A 19,846-nucleotide genomic window follows, 5' to 3' on the forward strand; every position below is an offset into this window, starting at 1 on the left:
GCCAGCCATTCAGGCCCTGTAGGGAGAGACTGACAGTTGTGCTGTAGCCCAGGTATCCTTTTATAGTACCTCGGTGCTGCTGTGTTTTAAAAGACAATTCTCAGTTTAAATTTCACCATTCTATCAAATTAATCTGAAATAAATATATATATATATATATATATATATATATATATATATATATATATATATATATATATATATATATAATTTCTCAGCTGTTTTACTTCATTTTCTTTCTTAAAATAGCTCATATGTACAGGCAATGCCAGTGGCCTGATTGTGTGACTGCTGCATTATTCTGCCATTAGAGACCATCTGCTTTGAAAGTTATCTTATACTTATATTCTCCCAGCTGGAGAGTTGCCATCCATGGTTCCCAGGGTGGAAACTCTGTGTTTATGAAAGGCAGTATCAGGGATATGTGAATGAAAGAAGCCAAACTGCATTGCCCTAAAATCCAGCACTTTCTTTAATGCAGCCAGAGCAATTGTACAGCAATACCTGTAACCCCTACAATGCAGGTGACACCATCCACACTTCATGTCCCCTACTCTCCCTCAAACCACACACCCCTGCCATCCAAGTAGTGAGGGAGGGAATGCTACATAATCAATGTGTCTAATGGAGGAGTACAAGGATAGATGTGAGTAACAGTAAATCTGAAAGAATTAGGCCATACTAGTTGTTTCTTGTTGTCAGGGTATAGGGACTGAGGCAGAAATTAAATCCTGGTTCTAGTAACGTTAATGGGGCTTGGATTTCACCTAGAGAGAAGTGAGTTTGATTGATGGAATGACCTGGTGTGCTATGTCACTGAGTCCTCTGTACTATCGGATCAAGTACAAGGTTGTGCTGTGTCTGAGCTGGACAAGGATACTGCAGGAAATCTGGCAGCATTTTGGTAGCATATGTAAAGTAATGGAGAGTTCTCTGTCAAAATATGGATAAAACTGAGTCCTGGGGGATTAATTCTTTTTATGGAGTAACTCAAACTGAATAATGAAAAAAAACTAACTGAAATTCAAGATAAAAATAAATAATTTCAGGAGGCAAGAAGCACTCACTGTTCCTAGAGAACCTAAATGAATGAAATGGCTTTACTGGCACAGAGGTGAATGGCAAAGTATTGAGGCTGCTCAGGAAACAGTTCAGTGGCATCTGGAACTTGTATAATGTTAGCTAAGGAAACAAAGTCTTTTGAAGTTAATTAACTTAATTTAAATCCCTTAAATATGCTGTCTTTCTATTTAGGGATATCCATGTATACATATGTTATATTAATGATTTATCTGAGGAAAAGCCTTCTGAATTTACCTGGGACATAATTATCTCCTAACATCATTAGATAACAAGTTAGAAATGTTCTTAGCTGCTTGTATAATCATTAAGAGGATATATTTCAGTCCCAGATTACTTTATGAATTGTGACACTTTTAAAAATTAACTTTAGCATATTTTTCTATACACTAAAAAACAATGGCTTTTGTGAAACCAAATCTTACCTGAGCCATTATAAACCAGAGTATGTCTCCCCAGTGGGCTGTATTTGTTGTTGAACAACTTAAACTGTTGACTCCTGCAAATTCACTCGTGTGTGTGCATGTGCGCATGCATGATGAAACTTAAAATGAAAAGCAAAGCAGAGAAGAGTGTAGTTCAAGTATGTGTCAGTGTGGATCTGGGCGTAGATGCGTATGTCCCTTGTGTGAGAGATTGGATTTTTTTTGAATAGCAGTGTCCATCATGGTCTCTCTCACTCCCTGTGCCTCCTGAAGCTCCCATACAAAGGCATGAAAGAAAGGGTGGCCGCCTGTGGCGGCGGGATGGAACCAGCGAGTCTCTGACCCACTAGTTCTTGGTTTTTGGCTAAATCTTCTACAAATTTTCTAAAAACATTCATAGCTCTCTCATTTACCTTGACTTATGATTGCTGTGGTCATATCTACTTGTCTGGATCAAGGATTGTTGGTTAGACCTGCTCCCTTCATATGGTATACTCTAAACCTTCAAGCTCTGTCCATCCTGCGATGAGTTAATCCCCTTAAAATGTTGGCACAGTTAGGTGCCTCTTCTGCTTCGGAGAATCGCTTATACTGAGAAAATGTTTGGTGTGCCATCATTCTCCACTAGGATAAGAATGTCCATACTGGATCAGACGAAAGGTCCATCCAGTCCAGTAGCCTGTCTGCCGACAGTGGCCAATCCCAGGTGCACCAGAGGGAGGGAACCTAACTGGAAATGATCAAGTGATCTCTCTCCTGCCATCCATATCCAGCCTCTGACAAACAGAGGTGAGGGACACCATTCCTTACCCAGCTTGGCTAATAGCCATTAATGGACTTAACCTCTATGACTGTATCTAGTTCTCTTTTAAACCCTGTTATAGTCCTAGCCTCCACAACCTCCTCAGGCAAGGAGTTACACAGGCTGACTGTCTGCTGTGTGAAGAAGAACTTCCTTTTATTTGTTTTAAACCGGCTGCCCATTAATTTCATTTGGTGGCCCGTAGTTCTTATATTATGGGAACTAGTAAATAACTTTTAATTATTCACTTTCTCCATACCACTCATGATTTTATACACCTTTATCGTATCCCCCTTTAGTCTTCTCTTTTCCAGGGATACATAGGCTGAAGCTCCACCTTCTGGAGCAATCTATGAAGATCTCATCTGACCCTGAGGAGATGAGCCAGCATCATCCAATAGCCTATCTAACAGAAAAGCAACACCATTTACCAGTGCAGAGAAGTCGGGACCAAGAAAATAATCGGTACCAGCACTAGCACAGATGTTCAAAGTGCCGAAGCCAATCTTAAGATCAGTGGCATCAAAGCTAGCACTGATTGGGGCAGCTCCGAACAGAGGCAAATACTATAAATAAATTTAATGGGACCTGCATGGTGTCAAGGGCTGGGGAGAAGTAGTGGTCTATGGCAGTGTACCTGCTGGCACTGGCTCTGGCAATACACCTCTTGGCATCAATGCCTACCATGGAGTATGAGCTGGGGGGACAACATCATCAGTGCCAAAGCACTGACTGGTACTGATAGTGCCATACACTTTGCTGCCAGCTCTAGAGGTCTGTTCCTTTTCACTGTAAGTGGGACAAATGTTCTCCTGGTCTTCAGAGAGCCCTCTCCTTGGGGGTCAGTGGTTGACACTATGGAGAGATCTTCAGCTTTCCCTGCAGGGCTCTGCCACCCCAGCCCGTCAAGACTGGCACTGGGCTGGCCAATACCCAATGAGCCAGACATACTCCTGTAGTGTGTTACCATAGAGTTACTGGGGTCCACCATCTTATACAATGAGAAGCTGCTCTTCATCGCACTGAGGGAAGAGAAAGAGGTCATTCTCCCCGTCAGTGTCTCTGGCTAGCCCACCACTGCTGGAGTACCAGGAGGAATCAGATCCACAGGCAAAGAAATACCAGCAGCCTGTACTACTGCCAAAGCACTTCTTGTCTTTGGGTATGTCTACACTGCAGTAAGAAACCTGCAGCACCAAGTCTCAGAGCCTGGGTCAGCTTACTGAGCTTGGGCGATGGGGTTATAAAATCACAGTGTAGACTTTAGGTTGGAGCCCAGGCTCTGAAACCCCACTGGGGAGAGGATCTCAGAGGCCGGGTTTCACCCTGAACCCAAAAGTCTATACTGCAATTCTAGAGCCCCGCAGCCTGAGCTTTATGAGCCCAAGTGAGCTGACTCAGGCCAGCTGCAGCCGTGCCGTGAGTCTTTTATTTCAGTATAGACATACCTTTTTGTTTCCTGATGAAGCAGAATCCTTTGCCTAGTAATGATGCCTGACAACTTTAAATTATTCCAGGCAGTGCCGGCTCTGGCTTTTTTGCCGCCCCAAGCATGGAGCAGCAAAGCAGGAAAAAAACCCAAAACTCTGCAGGGCAGTCGGAGCGCGGGTGCAGGGGGACTCCCTGTGCTGCAGACGTGCCCTGGCTAACAGGGAGGAGGGAGCAGGAGCAGAGGGAGAGAGAGAAGGGGGGCGGCCAGGGTTTCAGCGGGGTGCTCGCCAAGCGGCCCCGACCGCCGCGCTGCCTGCTGGAAGGGCTCTGCATGCTCCGGTCAGTGGGGAGGGAAGGACGCAGGCTGCCCTGCCAGGCTTGCTGCAGACCTGGCACCGGCTGGGGCAGACGGAGCGCGCAGCACGCTCCCAGCAGGGCGCTTCCCTCCTCCGTGCTGCCGCCCCCTACAGGGCAGCCGGATCAAACAAACAAACAAAAAAAGCGAACAAAAAAAAAAGCGTCCGTGCCATGCTAGGATTGGGGAGAATGCCTCCCAGTAGAGTTTGCTGCCCTAAGCACGAGGTTGCTCTGCTGGCGCCTGGACCCGGCCCTGGTTCCAGGAGCTTTTTGTGAGTATTGCCGAGACTCTGTAGAAAGAGACGTCATTCATATAGCAGAAATCCCACTACCTATTTGACATCCTCAGCTTCTGGCCCAATTAGGATTGCTCTCACCATGAATGAGGTGCTACTTGATCCAGCTAATGTCTTGCTGATGCTGGCCATGATAACACTCGATGCGATGCAGGTAGAGAAGAGGGACCAAATATCTCCAGTTGGGTTTGAGTGCTTCTGTGCTCTCTCCAACTCAGGCTCCTTAGTCAAGTTGGAAATATAAGAGAGAAGTACAAAGATCCCAATTCCAAGATCTATTTGAGAGGAAATCATACTCCTCTGCCTGTCTGCAATTGCATGTGGGTAATGGCCAGGCCTTACTGGTTGAATGTGACTTCCTAACCTGGGACAAGGTGACGCCCTTCTTCATGAAGCTCCTGTACAATGATAGGGAAGAGCTAATCAACATAAGGAAGGTCAGGTAGTAGCAGACACCAGAGTGAGACACCACAACTGATGCCTCAGACACCACAGCAAGGTCTGTGGCCACAGAAATGGCAATTTTCAGAGCATTATAGCTCCCAGCACCGTGTATCTCAAGAGAGGTACAAACTAAAGATGAGGATTTTCCCTTTGAGAGCGCAGAGCTATTTAGCAACTGAAGAAAATGCTCTATACTCTTGAAAGACTCAAAGGCCACTTCGTGGTGCTTACGGATTTACATCCCAGCTCTATTTTGCAAGCCATGCTGTATGCAAGCCTACCTGAGGCCACAGATGCATCCGACCACCACAGGCCACCAGAATATGACGCCAAGGTAAACTCAAAATACAACGAAGGGCCCCAATATTCTTCTCCCCCTCAGCAGCAGCAGCACGCTGGACTCTTATGACACATCAGCAAATTTATGGAGCCACATCAGATCCAGTCAAGTGATCACCTCTTTTGACAGCTGCCTTGCCCTGTTCCATCAGGTGTGATCAGCCTTGATGTCAGACAGATGGGTATCAGAAATCATTGCCCATGACTACCACATCCCGCTCCAGGGTCCATTCTCACAAGAGCCTGTTACAGACAGAAGTGTCCTCATTGCTTCATCTAGGAGCCACAGAGGAGGTTCCATCAAAGTTCAGGAGATGGAGTGCCTACTCCTGACATCTCCTCATTCAGAAGCATTTTCTGTCTCTGCTATTCTTTTCTCTTCCCTTTTGTGTTTGTCTAGTTTTGTCTTCTGGGGAACAGCAGGAGCAGCAGCAACAGTTTCAGCCCATCTTAACTAACTTCTCTTTTCCTCAAAAGGACAGTTATTACCATCTTAGATACCATCTAAAATACTGTCAAAAAGGGTATTTTTCTCTTCTAAAAAGTCTCTGCAGCTAAAGAGAAAGGGATATTGTTAAAGTGAAAGCCTTATTTAATATTGTGTCTTTCAAATTCTTACCCAGTTTAACTTCTTTTCTGTATCTCTATTCAAAGGTTACAAAGGATTTTTAATGATGTGTTTGCCATGGTGCTAAGCAGGATGAGTCTTCTGAATACCAAACTCCAAACCTTGTATAAAACTGTTTATTATGGTGGACAGTGGCTGAGATATATTAACATTCTTGGCCCATATATTCTACCTAAATTAATGCAACAGTGGTAGCATTGTTTAGGTATGCATGGGTCATTGCAATTCTACTTTTGGTCTTAAATTTTACAAGCTTTGAGATCTTGAAATAGCACCTTGGATTCAGCCTAATTGAGATGTTTCACCCCAGTGTACTCTGTGTATTAATTTTATGATTTCTAAATTACTTGGCTTCATAACATCTCATTTCTTGACATTTCTTTGGGGTGTGGAATATTGGCACCTCCAAGATGGACTCAATAGGCAATACAATGCTATGACTGAAAAGTGAGTTTTTAAAACTTAAGTTTTTTGATGTATGAAACTTAAGAAAACAACATGGTGTTGTTAATAGGAGCAACAATACTTTTAAATCTTCCTTTATATTAAGAAAAGTATGGAAAGCTGTATGTAATATAAAGAAGAATTTAAAACACAGCTGTTGATAAAAAGCAAGGAAGAGATTACTTGGAAGAACTGAATATATATAAATCAGTAGTTCTGTCTGATGTATATGTCAAGTACAAAGGGATTTATCTAGTTAACTTTCTGAACCATAAGCAATTTCTAGAGAAATGAAGAGGTACCAGAGAATTGAAGGGGGGAAACAAATATAGTAACCATCTTCAGATAAAGAAGAAAAAAAAGATTTTGGTAAATCCCATCTATGCTTGTATTAGATAGTATTAAAAATATATGTCTTAGGGCACAAGTTAACCACTAACTGCCTGGAGTTAGAAAGAAGCTTTCTCTTTGGGTAAGTTGGATTGTGTGTTGGGTTTTCTTGAAGTATCTGAACCTGACCAGTGGTTAGAGGCAGGATATATTGAAAAAGATGGATATTCTGATTTGCTAGTTGTATGTTTGTGTCTTGTAAACCTACATTCTCAATCCCTAGTAAAATAATGGGGGGGAAAAAGAGAGTACTTGTAAGCATCTGAAGAGTAACAAAATATGAACAATAAGCAGCAGAAAATTATAAAGAATAAATAAGGCCAGTCTCATTTTGATTATAATGTAAAATTAGTATATGAAGGGAATACGGTATATTTGATCATTTGATTTCTAAAACAGTAACACATGATTCAGTAGGAAGGGGGAGAAGGTATATGATCCAAGGATTGAGAGACTTCTTTATTGTTAGGAAGAGCGTTTAATAAAGCACATTAATTAAACTCACAGATGGCACCAAGTTGAGAGGTGGTATGGATAGAGATACAACACAATGGGACCGAAAAGCGTTACAAATATTGCTAGGAATAACAATATAAAATTCAAGCCAGTTCATCTGGGGGAAGATATTAACACTCGTGCACATTCAGTGGGAGGAAGATAATGAGAAGGTCATAATACCAAAAGAGTCCTTGAGGTTCTGGAGAACAGGAAATTAGATGATATTGTAGTGCAGTATGATATAATTTCTAATAATATTCTAGCCCAAAGGTGAGCTAGGTTCCTCACAATAAATACACTGCCCCATGTGAGATTGTGTACCAGTTCTTAAAATATGTAGTAAGAAGCCCAACTGCAAGGGCTTAGTAAGAGTCTAGGAAGAAGCTTCACAGTGAAGCAGAGAGAGACAGGCAAGAGGCTTTGGGAATAAGAGGTCCCATTTTCCTTAATTTAATAAAAGTCCTTTCTTCAGTTTTGAGCATAAAGCAACTTGTTCCGTGATTCTTTGACATTGTCACATGACTCTCTCTTAAAATTTTACAAGCTAAAAAGACCCCAAGAAGAAGAGTGATAAAGAATGGGAGAGAATAGGGAAAGGAGGAAAGGGAAGTTTTGTGCTGACGTGTACATCTTGTTGGAGGTGTGAGGGTGCTGCAGAGAAGTGAACAGTGAAATTGGGTCTGATGAGGAAAGGAGTACAGAGGAGGATTGATGTGGTGGGAAAAGGATGGTGATAAAGGTCATATAGATAAAAGTGGGTGACGGCTGATGGGTAAAAATGATTGGTGGCAACAAGGTAGTTGTAATTGGAGATATCTGATGGGAGGGAAAGTACGGGTTCTGACATCCGGAGGACTGAGGTGGCGGTAGTGTAGCTGTAAACTTATGCACTGTCTGTTGCTTCTGCCACTTTTAACCTCAGGTTTGAAATAGAGGCATGGAAAAGGAGGTGGCTGGTAGAGACTGCAGGTTCGGAGGCCACTGAACTTGGTGTCTGGTTAATAGTGGAGAGGCCATGGGAGGCTGGGCAGGCCGTGTTCGTTACAGAAAAGTCCTATAGGATTTAATAGAACATTTTCTGTAGGATTTGTATATAAAAATTAAATTCTATAGGATGGTTAATGTTTTATTTCTGATATTCTATATGGGATCATATACCATGCTCATTATTACTGTAGTATCTGAGTGCCTTCCAGGAGAACATTGAGCAGCGTGACTAACTTCTGTGGTGTGTGGTCTGCCATCCTCTACCCAGGGAGAGACGTGTGCAGGGGAGTGTTTTGTTCTGGAATTTTTTAAATATATAACGTAATATTATATATGTATGTATGCATGCATGGGGCTATATGGTTATATTAAAGAAGGCAAGGTCGAAGAAATGTGCCTTGCACCTGGAGTGGAAGGTGGTGAAATTTGTGATGGTCCTTAGTTTCTGAGGGAGTTAACTCCAATATCTTGGGCCAGCATCCCAAAAAGCTGTCTCCTGTACAGACAAGATTTACCTTTACTATAGCAAGTTCCATTTTGCCAGAGGAGCAAAGTTGTCAGCCATGGTCTTCATCTTGGCCATTGAGCTCCTTGAAGTTCAGGACGAGATCTTGAACTTGGTTCAGTATCCTGTGGGAAGCTTGTGCAAGGAGCGGAGATAGGTTTGATATGTTTGTGGTACCCAGTGATGCTGAGGAGATGTGCTCAGTGTCCTCTACCAGCTGATCGCTTGGACCTGAGTGCTATATGCCCAACAATACTTCATTGCCGTTATGCAGCCAAGAGCCGACAAAGGTGTGAATAACTGAGGCCAGGCCATTTTTTGCCAGGATGGGATGAGGTCTCCTAGACAACTAGAGGTGGTAAAAAGATTGTGGTATATGATCACTCAACATTGGCAAGGAATCCAGAAGCACTCCTAAATTATGGACTGAATTGACCATTTGTGGGTGTGTACCGTCAGCTAAAGGAGACTGATCCCTGTCTGTAAACCCTTCAGAATGCTTCCTCTGCTCTATGTCGTGCTTGGGTTGCAGGAATACAACATTTTTAAAAATTAAAACCCATAGGATGGTTCAAAACCTTACAGAAAGATGATAATTTTCTATTAAATGTAGGGGATTTTTAGAGTGATTTTTATAGAAATTGCTACATTTCTGTAGCAGCCTATTGGTTTAAGTCCTATTAAATTCCATAGAGGGTTTTCTGTCTCAGTGGCTCCTGATGTCCCTTCTGATTTCTGTAGCTCAGTGCATTTTAGCACCGGAAATCATAATCCAGTTCTAGATTATGGATGATTGATCACATCTCTTGGTAATCTGTCCCAATGGTTAAACACCCTCATTTTCAAAATTTGCATCCTATTTCCGATTTGAACTTCCTGACTCAGGGATTTTTGCTTCCAGCTATAATGCCATAGCAGTATGGTATTCCATTTTCAAGTGCGTCCTGCAGTTCTTGACAATGTATGCTATACGTCATCCAGTGTCCCAAGGCTGAGCTGAGTAATTCCCCATATAGAGACAGAAGGGGAGAGCTTTTAGATTCCATAGGGGTACCTCTTTCTACTTTGCTCCCCTATGTGATAGGGTTTTTGAGTGTCCTTCACTCTGGCTTGGGTTACTTAGCACTTGGTCTTCATCCTTGTGCCACATACCATCACGATAGAGATCCTACAATCACTCCAAAGCAACGTCCTTGATGAATCTCTGCTTTCTCATTCTCCATGGATTCCAGACATGGGAGGCCATTCTGCAGACAGTGTGTGATTGATTGATTCTCTTCCAAAAGCAATTCCTTTCAGCATAAAGCCAACTCCTTTGGAAAAGATCAAACAAAAGAGCTTCTTTGAGTGGACTGGAACAGCTACAGTTTCAGTGTGATCAATGTGGGTGTAAAACAGCATTTCATCAAAGGCTTTCTTGGTGGCCTAGCGACAGCTTATTACAGTTCAGATCCTCAGTTTAATGCCTCAACCCTCAAGCTGGCTTCGGCATGGTTGCTGCTATGTATGCACTGAAAACAATGTCTGCTAGCCAGCAACAGGGTAGAAGTGATGGACCCCAAATGAAGCATTTTTGCAATATTGGACCTTTTGAAGGTGGTTACTGGGGAAGGACAAAGGTGAGAAAAAGGGGCAATTTTCTATTAAATATATAGGCATTTTTGAGTGATTTTTATAGGAACTCTTACATTTCTGTAGAAGTCTATTGGTTTAAGTCCTGTTAAATTCCATTGAGGGGAGAGGATGAGGGAAGCTTGCAAACCTAGAGTATATTGATTTCCAGAAGAACTGTATTGCAATTTGGCTTTGACTGACTGTCCAATAGCACACAGTTAATTTCAGAATGTTTTCACATTTAATTCGGTAGGAAATTAGTGGGCTCAACACCTTGCAGGATAGAGCCCTATGAAACTATGCATAATATAAAATTTTAAGCGAGATAACAATAGTACGTCACATTAATAGAACAGAAGGAGTGTTATTCATTGTGGATATCTTTAGTCAGAAACACTAAGATCCGATCCTGCCAGGTGCTAGGCATCCTTTCATTGCCTCTGAAGTCATTGGGAGCTGATGATTCACAATAGCTTACAGGAGATGCTCCTCAATTTGCAAGGTCAGGGCCAAAATGCAATGTTTTGATAGGGCCCGATTCTGCTCCCATTAAACTCACTGAAAATTTTATTGATTTTAGAGGAAGCAGGATTGAGTTTTTACTGGTTTGATTTGGGGGGTCAGAGGGGAGAGGTGTTGGGGAAAAAAAGAGATGATAATTCATCCCTGTTCTGGCGTTATTATTGTAATGTTATTAATTATAAATCGGCAACATAGTCAAAAACTACTCATTTCAGAGCATTTCACATACTTTAATGTATTAAGCTTTTCAGGATGGTTATTTCCAATAAATGTTCCTTTATTTCAGAGAACCCATGATTTAGTCATTAGTGGGGTATTTGATATTTCCTGTCCTGTTACATACAGTTAGAGGTTTATTAATTAAGTTCATGTAAGAAATCAAGTTAAGGCTCTGGGTGAATGTTAAAAGATAAGAGTACATTTTACTTATTCTCTAAGTTTTGGCTTTACGGTTTAGGGCATGTCTTCACTACAGCCCTAAGTCTACGTATGTTAAGTCGACTTAAAGCCACAGCAGTGATTACTGCAGTGGCTGATATCCACCCTACCCATCTTCTGTCAATGGTGCGCGTCCTCACTAGGAGCGCTTCCACCATCTGATATGGGGCAGTGTGTGAGTGGGGTGGGGTAGCTCGGAGCCAGGGCTTTCAGTTCCGCGCACCTCCATGGGCTCTCAGCTGGGAGCAGGAGGCAGCCACCTGAGCTTCTCAGCTTTCTGAGCAGTGAGCCTCTGGGTAGCAGCCCAGCTGGGAGTGGGGAGCCAAGGCAATCAGGTTCTAGGATGGCCCTGTGAAATTGACAGGATGTGAAATTGACAAGACAGTCAACAGTAATGTAAGTAGCATAACTAAAACAGAAGCTGCATTGCCCTAACTACATCAACAGAAGCACTACACCTCTCGTGGTGGTGGAGTTATTGTGTCAGTGTAGTATGGCACTTAGATTGGTGGGACGAGGCTGTAGTGTGAACACTGACATAAAGAGGTCAACATAAGCTGCCTTACGTTGACCTAACTGTGTAGCATAGATCACAATAATATTGATAATTTTTAAGCATTTTTCTATTTTTATCAACTTAAATATTCACAGTTCCACAGAAGTATGGGTTTTAAGCATCTTTTTATTTTTACCAATTTAAAATTTCACCATTGCAGAAAATTATGGGGGGGGATCAGACAAGCATTATTTAATAACAGCAGATGTTGAGATCAAAAAATTGAGACCTTATAACCATTAAAACACAAATTGTCAACATCACATATCAAAATACGCAAAGTAAACATCCTTAAATCAAACTCTAATAGTTCTGAAGCAGCATTTTTCTTAATTTGCTTATCTGTAAAGTTTACTTGTTATTGATGGAAGTGTGTGTGTGTGTGTGTGTGTGTGTGTGTGTGTGTGTGTGTGTGTGTGTGTGTGTGTACAATGAAATCGACATTTACTAACCTTTATCAATAAAAATCTAATCCTTTCAAATCTACTCATGCTATGAACTTTTCCATATGAAAAAATGTTGGAAGCTTATTGATCAGACTGCCTGTAGCTGGATCAATACAAAGATAACTTGGAGCATAGAGAGAGAAGCTTTGTCCCTCATCTTCAGGGAATATCGACATGTTTCTGAGATCCCAGCACAAGTTATCAAATTGCAGTCTGTCTGTATCTGAAAATATGACAATCACATTAGAATGGGTGAAATTACCATATTACATGATAAATAGTTTTATTCATTATTTTTTGAAGTTGATGAATATTTAAAAGTATCAGTTTCTTTAGTATAATTTAGCTAGCATTGCTTCTAAAGTAATTATGGAAAGGTACAAGCTTTTCTTCATCATGTGTGATTTTAGTCCTGCTGTGTAGTCTGTCATATAACCGAATGTTCATTAATCTGGTTTGGAAATGCATTGTATGAACCATAGCCTCTAAACCACTGTTGACATTAATGACGATTGTGTCAAGTGTGGTCAGTTCAAAGACGGTATGTTTACCGCTCTATTCACTCCCTGGTTTTAGTGGAAAGTATTGCTTCAAAAGTTCGTGTTTGTTTATGGTGTATTAAACTGTGGTGTGTTAAAACTATGTTAAAATTACATATTATCACCATGAATTCTCAGGGGTTTTCTTGGTCCTGCTTCCAGGCTAGGGGCTCTGAGTGAAGTGTGCAAACTAGGTATTTCAGCAGTCAATCTGCAAAGATCCAGTTTAGAGCAAGATGGAGTGAGTTGTGCCTTGCAGCCTTAGTGAGCAGTCTGTTCTCTCTCTCTCTCGTTCTTATGTGTTAAAGTTCTGGATTTGAAGAACTAAAGTAATGTTATGTTGGAGCCTTCCTGAGAATTTTAAGTTTTTATTTAACTTCTCTCTTTGTAGGCCTTGAACCTGACATAATTATTAATTGAATTCTAAGTTGGTAGTCCAAAAAGTTGTCCTAAAGTGATCTTGTTTATCCAGGATGGCTGTTGCTCTTACTGTGAGAGCTCCGCTATTGTTTCGGTGATTCACATTTAGAGCCTGAGCCAGGGCCTGCTGAAGTCAATGAAAAGACTCCTGTTGACTTCAGTGAGCAATGAATCAGGCCGTTTGTGTGCTGGCAGAAAATAAGTGAAGCTGGTGTACACGTTCTGTGTAATAAAACATACAGACTGGAGATTTGAGTTTTTGGGGAAAGCTATTGCACTTAATTTAAAAATGACCTTAAGTGGATGGCCATCCTCCTGGCCATCGTAATGGACAATAGCTCATGGTAGGAAACTTTAAAAGTCTGACAATATATTATATAGGATCATTATGGCAAGAATGAAGTATTTTTAAAATTTAAGATAAAGCGAGAGCAGAAGTAAATAGAAAAGAAATAGTTCAAGTCACGGTGAGGATTTTAATTATTTTTATGGAGGATAAAACAACATATATAACTGATATGCCTGATCAGTCTGGTTTTGACTGCGGCTCTGATTACTGTGAAAACTTTGTTTTGATTAACAGATCCCAACAGTTCTATTGATTTGTTTTATTTTATCTTTCACATGTGCAAATGGCTTGTAAAGGGAAACAAAGCAGGAATCACATATTCTTCAAGTGTGTAGTCTGTGGCTTAAAGAAAATGTTTGTCTTTCAGACATTGTCCAAACCTAAACATATACAGATTAACATAAAAATGTATAAAACAGGCAAGGAAGAATGACCTTTTGCATTCTTTTGCCGAAAATCTAACTCTTGCTTTGGGATCATTGTTGTATCTACATGCATAAGCTAAAGATTTAATTTACAAAGGCCAGTGGACTAGAAGTTCAAATCAGTGATGTCCAGGGTGAAAAATACCATTTTTTTTAATTGGCTGCTGCTGTCTTGACAGATTTGTGATCTTCAGTTTATAGTACATGGTTCCATGCATACATGGAACTGTCTCTTGAAATAAAAAACAATTTTCCCATGAGACTTAGGCCACTAAATCCAAAAGGCATTTTTGAGAATGGGATGTAGGCTCCTAAGTAACTTCGGCCCTTCTTGCTTCTTTTACTGGCTTCCTCTCTGCTCAGTCTGTCATAAACAGATAGTTAACGGTTAATGTCTCTTTTACCTTAAAGGGTTAACAAACAGTGAACCGGACACCTAACCAGAGGACCAATCAGGAAACAAGATATTTTCAAATCTCGGTGGAGGGAAGCCTTTGTTTATGTTTTTTGGGTTTTGCTTTGTTCTCTCTGGGTCCTGGAAGGGACTAGACGGGCAACCAGTTTTCTTGCCAATCTCCCTGCTATAGTCTCTTATATATGCAGAATAGTGAGTATTTTAGTAAAAAAGGCGGTTATAGTCTTTTAATTGTTTCTGTATTTGCAAATGTGTAGTTTGCTGGAAGTATTTTAAATTGTATTTTGCGGGGGGGGGGGGGGGGGGAGGCGAGGCTTCTTTCTAGTGTCTATAAGCTGACAGACCCTGTAACTTTTACCATCTAAAGTACAAAGACAACTTTTACTTTTTTTCTCTTTATTAAAAGTTTTGCTTTTTAAGACCTGTCTGATTTTTTCCCTTGTTAAGGCTCAAGGGAATTGAGTCTGTACTTAACAGGGAAGGAGAAGGGTGGAATCCCTTTGTTTTAGATTCACGGAGTTAGAATCTGTATTGCCTCTGGGTGAGGGGAAAAGAGGAGGGAGGGGGAAGGTAACATTCCTCTCTGTGTGGTGATTCAAGGAGTTTGAATCACGGTGATCTCCTAGTGTACCCAGGGCAGGAAAGAGCTGGGAGGAAGAAAGGAGGGTGAAGGAAAATGGTTTTTTCCCCTTTGTTGTGAGACTCAAGGAATTTGGGTTTTGGGGTCCCCAGAGAAGGTTTTTGGGGGGACCAGAGTGCCCCAAAACACTATATATTTTTGGGTGGTGGCAGCTTAACAGATCTAAGCTGGTAATTAAGCTTAGAGAAATTCATGCTGGTACCCCATATTTTTGGACTCTAAGATTCAGATTGGGGAAAGATACTATGACACAGTCATTTGAGGGTAAATGCTATTTGGAAACATGTATTTCAAGACTAATTTCTCAGTTGTTAATAAATTCTCTTGGAAGCCACCACACTCAGGACTGACTACTTTAGGTTAAAAACTACCCTTCGCCTACAATATATGTAGAATACGACTGATTTTTAACTACTCTTTGTCTTGATGAATTGTTGCATCTGATTTATCCATGGGACAGTGCTGGTTTTCTTTTAACAAGATTCCATGAACTTTCTTTTTCCATCCCTAAAAAAATAGCTATGATATATTTAAATCAGTGTGGGATTAGCCCCAGTTGTCAAATCTGGATGCCTAAATCAGCCTCTAGTTCTACATTTGGCCATTTAGATTAGCGGATAGGTGAATGAATACCCAATCTGAGGTCTAAGATTTATTTTAAGCCCACATGCAGAACTGGGTGGCCTCACATGGAAGTTTGAAAACTGGACTTGTTGATTATAGTCTTGGAAATAAATATCATCCCTATCAGCTACAGAAGATGCAGTTACATATGGATAAAATGTAATTAGGGTAGACAAAGATATGTGATCTATTTCCAATAACGAGTTATATAATTCTGGGGCAATACTCTTTTCTCTTTGCATCTATTAGGCAGATTCTTGGTATAAGATGATAGTGTTGGTGCAGTAAAATCCTGTTCTAACGTACCTGGTTTAGAACTTTATTGCATGCCTAGCTTTAGGTACTGCAGTCATGATCAGTGTTTATTCCATTAATAGTGGGTTTACTCACTTTCAGGATTCATTTTTTTTCCCCCTGCTGTGCAATAACCTCATTCTAGCAGAAGCACCATGTGGTATGCATGTTTATAGTGTCATTCAAGAGCACAGGTCTTTGAATTCTCTGCGGCTCCGTAACTTTGCATTAGATTACAGACTCGTATGCTATGACTATGTTGTGGCATTCATTGTGATGGAGATAGCTGGAGTGTGTTACTGACAGTGATCATGTTGGAATATATTATACTATGCCAAATATGCTTCGGTAAGGGAAGCAAACTTACCTCTGGACTTCTTTCTGAATTAGTGTATAATTCCACATAGAAAAAGCATCACCGTTCATGCAACCTGCTGAGTGTCGTCATGATGAGGTTTGATCACAGTGTGCATTGATATAATAGGATATAATACTGCTTTTAACCCTTACAGTCCTTGGCCTACATTTTAAAAAGTGTCTAGTGCTTTTTGATGCCTCAGTTTTTAGGTGCCCAACCTGAAACACCTTGAAGGGACCCACTGTACAAAAAGCTGTGAGTACCAGGCATCTGAAAATCAGGCCTCTTTAAGGTGTCTCAAAATTAGTAAATGAAAACCTAGGCCCTAGTCTTCAGCTTTTACCTTCGAACTCTCACCCTACTGAGAGGAGGCTTTCCTCCTTCCTAGTTGCTACTCCTTTCTCCATCCCTTGAAGGAGAGATTATTTCTCACATCCTTAGCAGTAAGATGAGGATTGGTGGTCTTGTAGTTAAAGCGGTGGACCAAGACTCAGGAGTTCTGGGTTCTATTCCCTCCTCTGTCACAGACTTCCTGTGTGAATTTAGACAAGTCATTTAACCTCTCTGTGCCTCAGCTTCCCATCTATAAAACAAGCATAATATTTTAATAGTTTTGTAATTCTGAAACAATATGCACACCATGGAAAAAGAAAGTAAGTTATCCACCACTCCATCAAGCACTGGAATGCTTCCTAACAGTCCCCCACTACAAACAAAGAGGCTTCCTGATTCTCCATAATCTCAGCACCAGTCTCCCAATCTGACTCATCTCCCTAAACTGGTTCCAGCCCAAAGGGAGCAGTCAAGAACTGGCAGCTTGCGGTGATTGGGAAAATAGGCTCTGGCAATAGATGTTGGTGGAGGGAGTCAGGAGAAAACAGGATTCACTTTTCCTGAGTCAGATCTTGCCATGCCTTGTAACAGCAAGAAATGATCAGCCAGTAGAGTGCCCCCTGGAAATTCTCTAGTCTGTTTTACAGGTTAAAAGAAAATATGCATGTTTCCTAAGAGAGAAAGTATATTAGATTTTGGCTGGAGAGAGACCCACGCTACAATCTTTGGATCCAGATGCAAACTTCCCCTAAGTTTGAGGTGCTCAAATCTAGTTTTTCCATTTTATAGCAAGGGCACCTGGAATGGTACGTTTTGGAGAGTTGGCATCATGCGCAGTCATGTTAAACCGAGTTTTATTTATTGTTATGTTCCAGGTGGGTAAACTGAGAGAGAGAATCCAGGAAGTCAAGCAAGAAAGAGAGCAGGAGCAGCACAAGCACACAGCCTACATCTCTGAACTGAAGGCTAAGCTCCATGAGGAGAAAATGAAGGAACTCCAGGCTGTCAGGGAGCTGCTTATCCGGCAGCATGAGCAGGAAGTAGCTCGTATGGTAAAAATAAAAGACAGTGAAATTCAACGCTTGCAGTCTACGGTGAACGTGCTGCGGGATGGGGCAGCCGACAAAGTGAAAACTGCATTGCTCAATGAAGCCAGGGAGGAAGCTCGGAAAGCATTTGACTGTGAACGTATAAAGATGCAGCAGGAGATATTGGAGCTGAAGACTGGTAAAAAGCAGCTTGAAGAAGCTTTGAACAATATTATGCAGGCAGATAAAATGAAGGCAGCTGATCTGCGCACGGCTTATCAGTCCCATCAAGATGAGGTTAATAGAATAAAGCGTGAATGTGAGAGGGATATCCGCAGGCTGGTAAGCTTAATTAAACAATAAATATATTTCAGTTTACAGCTGCTGTTAGAACATTATTGTGTTGCCTGTGAGAGATTAAAAGTCCAGTTTGAAGTGGCGCATTTAATCGTTTGTTGTTTGGATAATAAACACCTTAGTCCCACTTCTTTCTTCTCCTGCAGCACAGAGGAGTATTGGCTCCACCCCAATCCACTAACCACACCCCAGTCTACAGCATTACATCCTGTCACATAAAGAGAGTGGAAGTACCAAACGCTTGCAGTGTGTTTCCACTCAAGAAATCCAAGTTATTGGGTAGCTTTCTCTTCCTCTTTGCCTGAAATTCCTTTCCTTACAAGACCTTCTCTATTGAAGGATTCAAGATGTGTTCCCTCTGCAGAGCAGAGGTTCCCTTTCTGTGATGGACATGCTAGCTATTTCAGATACAGCATACGTGCTGCAGCAGTCTGTCCTTGTGGGAACCACACTGGCAGAGTGAAGAGAAGATAGTCCCTTTTGCTTCCAAAGTATTGCCCATATCACTCACTTTCTTAAAGTAACAAGGTTTGTTGCCCCTTGTCACTTGTTCTTGATACTCTTTTAAAGGGGAGAGGTATTAGTGTGGGCCCTGGGTAACAGAGCTTTTCCTCCGTCATAAAGTTCACCACAGGCAGCGGCCTTCCCCTTATGACCAAAGCAGAAGTAAAGTAATGTATCGAACCGTACTGATCCAAACCACTACATTTTACACTAGTGATACTGCAGCATTTGGGCAAATTATGACACAATATTATACTTACTGTAATATATAATGAAAAGGCCGTTCTATTTGGCATCATGATATTTTCCAGGTATGGAGTGTTGAGATTTGGTTACTAAAATGAATTAACTTTCAGTATAATAATAAGAATGCAAATACCGTGCAAGATAAATGATAAAAAAAAAATTGTCGCTCATTTAATGTTAAGGACATTCTTTATTTCACCTTGTGTCAAGACCAGAATTTGAATGGAGTACAAAACAAGAATAGGTTAGTCATTCTGTGCACACACAGACATGCTCTCTCCCACTCCTTTAGATAAACGATGGCAATGACAAGCTACAGACAAATAACATTTTATGGTAGTAATTGCAGTCTAAGGCAATAAAGCTTATAATACAGTTACTTTGTCCCTTAAGTAAATTGGTTATTGACAGGCTGTTGGGTGTTACAATTTGCTAAGGATGCTGTAAAGATTGTCAGGCCTCAGACTTTAGTGAGCATAATTATCCTTTCATACTTCTTTCCCCATCCCTAAAAATCTGGTAATCCTGAAAACAGGACTACAAAGTACAGGAATTGAAATCCAAATGATTCTAAGTGATCACATGGCATAGAACGTGGAACTCTGCATACTCTGTCTCCATGAGAACACAGGGTTCTTGCTGATTTCTGTATCCTTGCTTGGGAGAAAGCAGATAAATAGTGCTAGGGGAGGGAGGACACAGCACATACTGCATGTGCACACTCCCTCAGAATAAAACAATGTTACATCTAACATCCTTGGCAGTGTCCTTTTTTATTATTTGAAGATCAAGTTTTAAATAGGCAGAATAGTAATAGAACAGAATCAAAGTCAGTGCTTCTGCAGGATTGTCTGAACAGCGACGATCTGACAATGATTATAGAAATGGCAAAAGCCTGCAACATTACTCATATGTGATTTGTAATGTAACCAAAGTAAGCCCCACCCACAACTGATGGAGCCTCTTGGTCTGAGTGCCTTCCAGCCTCACAGTAGTTAAGATTCTGCAAACAGAATGCCTAGTCCATCTTGCTCAGGTTGCCAACAACTGAAAACATCTTGTTATTGAATTACAATTAGGCCAGAATTTTTATTAGCACAAAATCAGTTGGA

General features: G+C 41.2%; 1 protein-coding gene across 5 annotated transcripts in view; it reads left to right on the top strand.

The window, feature by feature from the left end:
- The window catches only part of JAKMIP1 (janus kinase and microtubule interacting protein 1), a 275,429-nt gene that overhangs the window by 139,627 nt on the left and 115,956 nt on the right, over nt 1-19,846 (top strand). For all 5 annotated transcript variants that reach the window (XM_030563329.1, XM_030563330.1, XM_030563327.1 and 2 more), the window contains one exon: nt 17,475-17,969. In XM_030563329.1, coding sequence (XP_030419189.1) covers nt 17,475-17,969 — 495 coding nt within the window. The remainder of the gene's footprint in view (nt 1-17,474; nt 17,970-19,846) is intronic.

The sequence above is a fragment of the Gopherus evgoodei genome, chromosome 5 (genome assembly GCF_007399415.2).
Source record: "Gopherus evgoodei ecotype Sinaloan lineage chromosome 5, rGopEvg1_v1.p, whole genome shotgun sequence".
Lineage (NCBI taxonomy): Eukaryota > Metazoa > Chordata > Testudines > Testudinidae > Gopherus > Gopherus evgoodei.